This window comes from Dysidea avara, chromosome 3 (assembly GCF_963678975.1).
Source record: "Dysidea avara chromosome 3, odDysAvar1.4, whole genome shotgun sequence".
Classification (NCBI taxonomy): domain Eukaryota; kingdom Metazoa; phylum Porifera; class Demospongiae; order Dictyoceratida; family Dysideidae; genus Dysidea; species Dysidea avara.
Genome location: NC_089274.1, coordinates 7,538,998 through 7,550,523, shown reverse-complemented (window position 1 = coordinate 7,550,523; position 11,526 = coordinate 7,538,998). Strand labels below are relative to the sequence as shown.

The window sequence follows — 11,526 nt, the reverse complement described above, 5'->3', positions numbered from 1 at the left end:
AACAACACAATGTAAAATTTTAAATTAGTGGCGCGCCTTCGTTGTAGGGTTCCGAGCGAGGTTCCGAGTCGTCGGGTTCCAATGGACACCACACTTGTAGAAGAAAACCGCCTACTGGCAGAGGAACTCGCCAAGTGTAAGGTAAAGAACAGCCTCGTACAACTGTACTACACAGCATGGTTCTGGGTAGTTTGTGAGGGTCTCTGTAATCATAGATAGTATATACTACGTACGTAGTATATAATATCTATGTTGTAATCTATGGTTTGTCCCAGCCCTCATATTTCCTTGTGTTATGGTAATACAGTTTAATGCTTGTATTCCTCAGGCTGACAAGGAGTTCGTATGGTCTCTGTGGAAACAGCTCCAGTCTGAGTCACCTGACCTTACTTCAGCTGTGGACACTGCTATCAGCAGGTACTATGTGCTTCATAGGGTCACTGTTGTTTGCACATGCAAAATAGTTTGGCTGAACACAATGGCCTTACTGGCAGCCCACGTATTTTATTTGCTACAGTCGTGTATTTAAATGTGTTCTGAAATTCCTTGTCTGTGTGATGTGGGCATAAGTTTTGTGTGCATGCATGTGTGTGTGTGTGTGTGTGTGTGTGTGTGTGTGTGTTTGTGTGTGTGTGTGTGTGTGTGTGTGTGTGTGTTTGTGTGTGTGTGTGTTTGTGTGTGTGTGTGTGTGTGTGTGTGTGTTTGTGTGTGTGTGTGTGTGTGTGTGTGTGTGTGTTTGTGCACTATACATGTGTGCGTACATGTGGACATATATGTATTACAAGTGAGTGTGATGTATGAATTTTAATGTATGCAGTTTATTTTACCTGAAAGATTAATGAAGAAATTATACACAGTTGTGATCTTTTTGCACAGAGAAAAGAGCAAGTATGAGACACAGATTGAGAAGGTGGTAAAAATGGTTCAAAAGAAGGACAGAGAGATATCAAGCTTGAAACAAGTTAGTAACAAATGTAGTGTGAAGAAGTTTCCATTATTAAGCTAGTTGATAATACCTTTATAGTTAGTGCCAACAAATGTGTTAATATGTATGTATGTATGTATACATGTATACAGTTGTGTAGCCTCATAAAAACACTCTTAAATGTGGATTATTGTATATATTGCTGATAATATTATTGTGAATCATGAAATTGGGAGACTTCACTGATAAAGAGTAAAGACACTTCAGAAAGTCTATTAGTAACACCATAAAATTATTTTCTCCTCATTAGGTGGAATCAAGAGTAGCCAACTCCATTATTTAATTTACACTTACAGTATATTAAGGAAACCTTGGGACCGATCAAAAGGGTCCTGATTATATGATTTTCCTGGCCAGTTTACATGCTAAGGTATACTTGGGACCATTACCAAGTGTCCAGATTAAACAGCTATAGTATGTTCACGTTGAGCTGAACCCTGAAAAACAGCTAAAAATTAAAAGTGGATTTTTTCTCAACAAAGTTAACATTTCTGCCAACCAGATGATTAATAGTAACAGCAAAGGTGTCAACAACAGACACGTATGGTTTGGCTCCATTACAAGTTCGGGAAAGGGCTCTAATGGACACTGTACTTATATGGCTTCTCCATAGGAAATGTATTGTGAAAATTTTGATTGGCCGTAAATATTATGTCAAACATTTGAACAACAAGATTTTGAAATATGTTTAGCGGATCAAGCAGTACTGCAAATGAGCCAAATTTCAAGATCATATGTAATTGCATCCATGATTTATTAAATGTTTTTGAGGATTCAGCTCAACACAAACATACTATAGGTGTCCTTATTTTCAAGTGTCCTGACTAACAGGTTCCATTTGAGATGTTATTTTACTACATGAACTTCAATATAATATGCTTTGTTTTGTAAAAGCAGGTGGGAAAGAGACATGCTATATCTCCCTCCTGGGAAAGTCATCTTGTGTTAGAAATGTACATATATGTGTGTATTGCTGTATCAGTGTCCACATGCTCTATTGCAGATAATCAGATCCCAAGATGAGAAATTGCTTGAAACTGAAGTTTTGGAGACTAAAATACGAGCGGATGCTAATCAACAAAATGAAATAGTTAGAGAGGTATGTACTGTAATAATATGTTCTTGTGAGAAAGCCTGATGGTGTAATTTGTAGTATAGAGATTACAGTGTAACACAGAAGAAATAAGATTTTAAAGAAGTTTATACAAAACCCCATGGATGTTTAGGGATGATGATTTCTATCAGGAGTTTATAAGTGTCGAAGCCACTTCCGTTTCTATGTACAGTGGAACCTTAGTTATCCGAACCTCTTGGGACTAGGGGTAGTCCATAAGTCTGAAAAGTCCGTATCTCTGAAACTGTGTATAAATAATCTTAAAGAAAAAAATTTAAAATATCAGTATTTTCAATTACTCTAATAGAACAGTCACTACTCTAATAGAGCAGACATTTCCTTAGTTCAGTTAACCGAGAATCCGGATAAGTGGGATCCAGATAACTGAGGTTTCACTGTATTCAGTTTTCACCCGGGATTTTGAAGGCCACACCCTTTGGCTGTTTTGCATGGATTTCACTACTAAATGCTATATTTCATGTATCAGTTATGGGTGAGCTAGCTAGCCACACCTCCTGCTAGCCACATCTTCTGATCACTTCAGGACAGACAGGAACACAATGAGTTTATATAGCACTTGATGCCGGCAACTATTGAGTCACATGTATGTTTACTGGAAGACTAGAACATTACAAAATAGGTACTCAAGTAAGTTAGTGCTAAAATTTACTTAGATTATTTCTTCATTTTTTCTTCTTAGGGGCTTACTTTTGCTAAAATTCTTCTTTTACTTCTTTTTGCATACTTCATAAATTGTTATTACACAAACAACGAGAGACTATATGTATTTATGTACCTGTGGTAGTTGTGCATAGTTGTGACATCATAAATATAGCTTTTTGAATATCATCCAGCTTATAAAAAGCATGAATGGTTACTTCAGGAGAATGCATCTGGATTTACCATGACAGTATTGTGTTACTTCACAGCCACAATTGTTACTGACTGCTCTATTAGAGTATTTTAGTGGGTACATTTTGTTATAGTGTTATTTGTATATCACAGCTGGAGGATAGGGTAGCAGTATTAACAACTATTGTAGCTGAGACTGAACAGCAGAAGAAGTCAAATGTGGAGAGAGAACAGAGTTAGTTGCTGCTAACTTATAGACAGTACCCCAGCCCACATTTCAAACATTGCTACAACAGATTTCCTAGATACTGGAAACCTATATCCACAATTAAATTCACTGTGCTATGCTACATATATAAGCAGAGTAAGTAATGTGTAAGGCTTAGAGGATGCCACATTTGTTTTGTAGAGTTTCCAACGCAGGTAAAAATATGTTTTCCAAAAATTTCAAGGTTTTCTGGCTAAAATTTGGCATAGCTTCCTAAAATTGGCAAACAAAAAAATGTTTTCAAAAACGGGTATCAAAACACTTTTGTTATTGAATTACACGCAGGTATGTGAGGTTCACTGTATTTTCATTACAGTGGCAGTTCCAGGTGGGTTCCAAGGATTCCATGGAACCCTTGTTTTTGGAAGATCCTTAGCTAATATCACCTACTGAGCTGCTACTGCACTATTATAAATTCAGTAAAGTCAAAATCAGTTTATATAACACTCAAAAGAATTAATTATTGTACGACTTGTAGCAGTAAAAACACTAATGTTTCCTCACTTTACTGCAAAATATGTTATCCCAACATATGTGATATAAATGCCTCTTTTGACTCTATTACAGCTACTTAGAGTTCAGGAAGGCATATATTACAGTGAAGCATTACTAGGGAGTGATTATTTTCTTGAAACTAGGTAGCTAGACATTAGTTGACGTGCCTCTGAGTGGGACCTAAGTCTGGATCTGCCACTGCAATACTGTAAAATACATTGTTTAAGGTGGTTATACATATATTTTGGAGGTCTTTTCAATTGTCTTAAAACTAGCCCACGACTCCCCAGTGGTTTGGATCATCCTATTTGTAATTTCATTGCTCCTTCAGTTAGCTGTTAGTAACAATGTTACACCACAGGATGGGCAATAGAGGTGAAGAAATTGACAGAGAAGGTGTCAGAGTTGGAACAGGAGAGACAACTAACTCTACGGTCATGTGAGGATCAAGGGAATGAACTGAAGGTATGCATGATGTATAGCCATTATACAATTGTTGTTGACAACACAACCCACCACAGGTGCACAAGTCTCAGTGTGAAAAACTAGATCAGAGAATATCAGAGCTATCCACTGAAGTATGTTATGGTATTGGGGTACTTGTTGAAGTTAAAAATATCTTGCCACATACTGCAATGTGTTATCACAGAGTGTTTGGAAACCATGCTATGTATTTAGTACTGAAAATGAATCAAGCAATGCTCACAACTGGAGTTGAAAGAGTTGAAAATCTGTCACTGTTCTGTTGATACTACAAAATCCCGACAATATTCTTTCACACAATCAGTACTACGCCCTTTGAGATTCTGCTCAAAGTTCAATGCATAACATAGAGAACATATTAATGTTCTCGAGTGCTATAATATTGCTTTAACGTCCAGTTTAGTTTGTTGTATCACAGAATGTTTTGGTTAGTGCTTTGCAAAACTGGATTGATCAATAACACATATCTGACAGTGATAATTATAATTGCTAGAATACAGTATGGTTAAGACTTATTTTCCTATGACAGAGTGTGTTATTGTACTGTACGTTAAACTTATTGTAATTGTCTCTTCAGTGTGCTGAGCAAGTGAAGACTTATAATGAGCTTAAGGAGCGGTTGCAGTGTAAAGAAAAGGAGATGGCAAATCTGCAGCAGTCGCTGACACAGAAGGATGGGCAGCTTCATAATCTTGGGTAATTTTGTGGTAACATTGTTGTAATAGATCATAACAATTGATTATTATGTAGTGGACAGTTTCAGAAAGTGTTACAAGAGTTTAAAGGATGTGAGAGTCAGTTAAAGGCGGCACAGTCAGGTAAACTGGCCACTATGTTAAGCTATTGTAAAGCTGAAATAGCAATAGTAACAACAACTATTGTACTGTAACTACATATGCAGGCATATTTATACATTTTGCATTTCCAAAAAACTATAGAGAATTAGAGATTTGGTGGAACAATCCTTAACATAGATGTAAATGTGGGTAGCAGTTGTGTGCACTGTCATGATAATCAATAGATCGCAACTATAATCGCTCAGCTCTAGTTTCTTGAATTTAAATGGACAGAGACTCTCTGATGAGAACTCACACAAAGTATCCAGGATTATACAGTATGCACATGTCCAGTATCATTATCTACTGACGTACATGCCTGCTAGTAACTGCACAGAACATTGTACGGTATTAATGGAAATTGTGAAGTTCTAGAAATGAAATATATAGTAGAAAATCAATCTTTCTGATATCACAATGCTTCTGTCACATACGTACACATGAAATAAACCAATTGGCGGAACCAATTAAATATTTGCACCAGATTGGCCCACGAGAGGGCAGCAGACTTAACGTTACTGTCCTGTTCTATGTGTCATGGCTTCTGTTTGAATATAACAGAATTGGAGGTGAAGAGGAATGAGGTGACGGAGGTACAGCAACAACTGGTGTTAGCTCAACAACAAGTGATCATCACACAACAAACGTGTTCCCAGTTAGAAGGGGTAAGATGTTTACACCATACAATGGCTGAAATAACTTATTGTATTTGGTTGTGTTGTTGCGTAGTACGTCGAGTCACATAGACAACTTCAAGTAGCTACAGGAGAGATAGAGAAACTCAAACTTGCAGTTGTAGAGCAAGAGCAACAAGTTACTCACCATAGGTGCGTATCTTACAAACTGTTCACCTTTTCTTGCTGACTAATAATTGTATGTATGACTGTCCTGCATTAGTATGTGAGTATCCTCGTATGTACATACAAACTTACATACATGACATGTACGCTAAGTCAAACATGTTTAATGTTTAGTAAGATATCTGAGGAGATTCGTTCAACTTGTGAAGAGAGAACCAACTCACTACAATCAGGTAATAATTTGAATATTCAATATTGTTTTGTTATGTGGTTATGTATTTGTGTACAGTGTATCTTGTGTACAGTGTATTACATAAATTGTGTAGTTGTACAGGAACTGACTGCACTGCATGAGGTTCTCACTAAAGAGAGAACTGAACATGAGCTGGTAGTGAAGGGACTGAAACAAGAGCTGTTAGCCACTAACAATAGGTACTGTGAATGTGTGTGTGTGTGTGTGTGTATAAAGATAATTCGTAAATGTAATGTGTTCCCTGTGCGTGCACACAACAAGCTCACCACAGAAATATTTGCACACATATTTTGCATGAGGTTATTTCTCTTTATACATATGTATGTGTACATGTGCATGCATATGTGTGTGGTACTCACTGAGAGTGTGCTTTGATATTTACATATAGAATGTTACAAGAGCTAGAGTTAGCACAGAAACACTTGTCTCCAATATCTGAGGTACATGTGCACATGTAACAATGTTTTTTTCTTGTTAATTGGTGTTAGATTTACTCTATCTTGTCACACATATGCACACGCATGCATGGTAATGTGATAATATGCAAGCACACACACACACGCACACATGCTGTTAAGAATAATCCTTGTCACTACATGATGGAGTCTATTACTATTATATTGTTCATATATGTATGTGTAGTCAACTATGTCCCCGACTGGACCACACATTTCAGCTGCCCCTAGCCAGGAGGCTAGCAGACTAACTGAGCTGCTAGTGATGACAGAGAAAGAGCTGTTCAACACCAAGGCTCTTCTAGAAGCTAAAGTGAGTTTTGTAATTGTGTATACATTCATAAGTACATTGGTAGTCATAACAATGATGTTGCTCTTATGTTTTACTTTAGGATAATGAATTGGCTACCACAAGAAAGGCTCACAGTCAGCGACTAGCCAGAATGAAAGCCTTACAAACTGAGTACAAGCTGGTGGTGGAACAATTGAAGACTTATGAAACAGAAAAGTAATTATTCATTTGCTATGTTTACTAGGACACTTTTGTGATGGAACTAGCCTGTTACGGAAACATTTTATTTTGCGTACTTTTTCAGTTATCAAACACCCCCCACATTACAGGGGCGTAGGAATATATTTAATGTATGGGTGCCCTACTAAAGTAAGATCAACTTGATTTTCAAGAACTTCTAGTCACATTAAAAATGGTACTGAAGGGTGGAATCAGCAACTCTGTTTAGAATATAAAACTGATAAACAGTTAAACGACTGCTTCCTTTCTTGACTGTTTTATTAGGGTATATGACTGCTCTATTAGAATATCTCGATCTTTGATGAGCAGACTTGTATTCTGTTACTTGTACCGCACCTTTGTTAAGCCAATGGACTATGATTGAAACCAGATGGAATCACTGGCAATTAAGTTAGAAAGGGAGGATGATACTGCCTATTGCCTTAGTTATTTTGATTCTGGTTAGAAACCCTTAGTACCCATGGCGTCCATACTTCCTGTGCCCCTGCATTAGTTTGGATAATTTACTCAGCACTGTACTTTAAATCTAATTATAGAGATGTGTAACTGTGATTCTATATATAGTGCACCTCTCTGTTTTGGCTTGTGACTCAGAATTGGAGATGTCTTGATTTCAGTACAGTGTAGAATACATAATATTATACATTCATGGATCCAACATAGTGTATTTGTTATATTGAGCTTTACTTCTGTAATGTCTGCACCTTAATTGTTAGGTCACCATCACAGAAGCCACGTAACATTGGAAGATCAGTGGGGAATCACAAAGGGAAATCCCCACAATCAGGTGATACATTGTGGAGTCAACTGACCATTTACAAAACACAAATGGAAACCCTTAACAAGAAGCTGTAAGTGTGGAATCATTGTTAACGTGAACCTTTTTAATACCTGAGTACAGAAGCCAAGCTGAAGAGGAGAAAGATAAGATGCAGGTGCAACTATCCCGAGAACAAACTGCTAGTGCAGAGTTGCAGGCTCGGCTTGAATCAGAGAAAGATGGTAATTATTAACTTGAAAATGTGTATTTAAATCTTATGCTTATTTTATATAGAGTTGTCCAAAAAGTTGACTTCTCTCAATGCTACAGTCATCACTACTGCAGAGGAAGAAAGGAAAAAGACTCAGGTAACTATACAGAGTTTTGTATTGCTTTACACTAAATTGTATGTACGTATCTGTTAGGAGATGGAATCACTAATCAGTTCATTACAACAAGAAAAAAATAACCTTGTTACAACACACAGGTACATACGTGTAAACATATATTACATACATACATACAGCATCCATATGTATTTTTATAGTAATGGATACTTAGTATGGTATATGTATTGTAGGACTATGGAGAAGAAGTATTATGAGTTACAGGAAGAAATGGCCAGGACTAAGAGTGCATTACTGCTGGCACAGGCTAAAGAAAAAGAGTCTGCCATCAGCCCTGCCAGCACAGTGGAGAGATGTAACAATGCGGTTCAGACAGATCATCACCACACAGCTATAGGACACACGCAGACTGACACTAGCATAGAAAGTGATACTACAATTAGCTCACATCCACACAAAGGACAGTTCCATATTAGATCTCTGTCTGACTCACACCTACAACATCATGATTCTCAGAGAACAGAAGACTCATTTACATCACAACCATCCAATGACAGTGGGACTCTAACTGCTGACAAGCCTACCAGCATACAGCAAAAGCAGTCCAGAATTGTTACTGGTTCCAGTAGTGGTAATGAAGTAGGCAAAAGAAGTTCACGAGTTGTAATGGTGGATACAGGAGTTCAGTGTTCTTGTGAAGAGCATCAATCACTTACAAGTAGACGAAGTCAGTTAAATCAACAATTAGCTAGTAAACTGCGAAGAGAAAACAAGAGCCTGAGGCATCGATTAGCCACATTGTCAAAACAGGTGGAAGTACTCAACTCCTCTAAGCAGTCACTTTCTCGTGCTGTACAGCAAGAGAAGGAACAGTGTGAAGTGTTGAAAACAGAAGCAACAGCAAGCAGTGATAAACTTCAACATTACAAGATGACAGTGCAATCACTGAATGAAGAAATAAAACAGTTATGTGAAGAACGAGACACAGCAAAACAACGCTACGGCCTTCTGGAAACAATCAAAGTAAAAGCTGCAAGTGTGAGTGTAGATAAGGACACAAGTGGACGCACAGAGGCTGACTGGAAAAATCTGGAACAGCGTATGAAGGTATAGCTTGACATACTAAAAAGTGAAACAATTCAATTTGCCTTCTAGTCTATTTTAGAGAAGTACTCAGCTCATAACATAACCATTCAAGAACTACAGAAGCAGTTGCATGATAAGATGGATGAGTGCAATCATATACAAGAGAGGTGATCATCACATTATAACCATTGAAGACCAATTAACACACAATTGTTCTTGTATATTTACAGATTGCAACATTGTGAGAGGGATGTTCGCCAGAAGAGGACTCTGATTGAAAACTTGAGGAGCCGATTAAGAACAGAAAAGTTTTCACATTCTGATTGGGAAGACACAAAGGTTAAGACAAGGTGTTTAATTTGCATAGCATTAAAAATGTTTATCTTGTTTTATCCTGCACGTAGCTTAATCTTCAGCAAGAAATTGCTGTACTTACAGAGAGGAGTACTCAACAAAGACATCAGGTTTGTGTAACGTAATTACATAGTAGGTAGTGTATGACAGAACATTTTCTGTTTATGTAGATAGACAACATAAAGAAGCAACTAAACAGAGAACAACACGAGAAAGAGCATTACCGTGTTGTGAGTACTAGATGTGCAGAAGAGCTGACGGTTGCTGTGAGTAGATGCCTGTGCTAAAATATAAGACCATTCTTTATTTAAAGGCTGTCATACTTAGAAATGTACATACATGCAGACTGTGTGGACTGTCTGATTCTTGGTTACAACTTCTCATATTTTGTAGTTGCAAAGGGTGGAAGAGTGTCAAGTAGAACTGAAGTATAAGGATGCCACTTCAGCTGCAGTTAATAGCAACCTACACAAAGCAACACAAGAACTACATGCTATTCATCAACATCAGATGTCACAAATCAGTTGTCAGCTAAAACAAAAAGATTCCATTATTAAAGAGTTCCATAACTTCACTAAGGTATGTATACATGTTTGGTAGGTGTACTACAATATTCTCACACGTACTTTGTTTGGATTTTGAAGTTGTGTTACAAGTATATCTTAACAGCTAAGTGATCGATTACACCTCAATAATTATGTTTATATTTGGATTTAAGCTATAAACTAATTGGAGCTGAGATGAATACCAAATTCAGTATTCAAATAGTTTGAATAGTACAACAAGTGAATAATTCAAACAGCTAAAGAATTAATTAAGAATGGAACAAGACTACACAAGTTAATGATAAAGGATGAATGTTAAATTTCAATAAATTATTGGTGATTTGAATCTGTTATTTTGTTTGAATTTATGTGATTTGTAATTTTGTATTTAAGATGTCATGGTAGTACTTCAGATACACTAGAAATGCACACAGAACTGGAAATATATACAGAAATATACAAAAAGAACTTGCCAAAATTACCAAAATATACTACTATTTTTGCTAAAAGCTTAGCTACTTTGTATTCAAATACTTACTAAGCTATTTGAATACTATCACAGCCAAGTGAATATATGAGCGAAATCAAATGTTTGTTTCAGCTCTATACAACTAATAATAGTCATACCGTTTCAGGAACTGGCATTGGAGCTAACAAGGCTAGTAGAATCACACAAAGGAAATGTGGGCGACTCTGACGATGTACTGACCATCAGAGCCAGAAAAATAGCATTGTCTACTTTAAACTTGTCAGCTAGTGAATTTGAACAATTTGTAACTGAAGCTGAGCTGGATAAGGTATACATAAGCCTGAGTACACCATATTATAAATCTTTATTATGTCACAGCCACCACCAAGTAAGAAAGTGATGCAGCAAATTAATGAAGCTATGAATTCTAAAGTATGTGTATTTCTGTAGAGATTTACTTTATTTATGTATTCCTTTTTCTAACCTGTACAGGTTCCATTTTCTGCTAAATTAGTTAAACTGTTCATGAAAGTAATAGAAAATGTATGCTAGTATTATTGTACTATAAATTGAAATGTAATAAATTTTCTATGATGTAATATATACTCTCAATATATAAGCTAACGAAAATGTTAGAGGAAAGTTTACAGTTGTAATGCATATGGAAGAAGAAATTTCACGTTCAAAGTGAGCAACTTTTATGGTTCAATTTTTTGTGTGTATTGATATGTATGCACTAGCAGTACTGTTGGTTCCACAAATTGAGGCATCAGATGATTTATCATCATCCCATTAAAATAGCCTGTATTGTACATAATGTCAGGTGCTGTTTTAATGATCCTTACAAAATTATTGAGTTGAAAGTCCTTTAAAATTTACATGTGAATTGTGT

The 11,526-nt window shown here is 36.5% G+C and overlaps 1 protein-coding gene across 1 annotated transcript; it reads left to right on the top strand.

Moving 5' to 3' along the window:
• The first annotated feature begins 2 nt into the window (after positions 1 to 2).
• LOC136249177 (centlein-like) lies at positions 3 to 11,248 on the top strand. Its single transcript, XM_066041126.1, has 29 exons — positions 3 to 141; positions 329 to 417; positions 877 to 961; positions 1,989 to 2,084; positions 3,105 to 3,186; positions 4,076 to 4,179; positions 4,236 to 4,292; positions 4,775 to 4,893; positions 4,948 to 5,015; positions 5,595 to 5,698; positions 5,763 to 5,860; positions 6,008 to 6,066; positions 6,160 to 6,265; positions 6,475 to 6,526; positions 6,729 to 6,854; positions 6,934 to 7,049; positions 7,790 to 7,924; positions 7,975 to 8,075; positions 8,128 to 8,201; positions 8,259 to 8,320; positions 8,414 to 9,287; positions 9,336 to 9,433; positions 9,497 to 9,605; positions 9,671 to 9,730; positions 9,791 to 9,886; positions 10,014 to 10,199; positions 10,801 to 10,962; positions 11,013 to 11,066; positions 11,127 to 11,248. Exons 1-29 carry the CDS (start codon positions 82 to 84, stop codon positions 11,184 to 11,186), a joined length of 3,492 nt encoding a protein of 1,163 aa, XP_065897198.1. The 5' UTR covers positions 3 to 81; the 3' UTR covers positions 11,187 to 11,248.
• Positions 11,249 to 11,526: the final 278 nt, after the last annotated feature.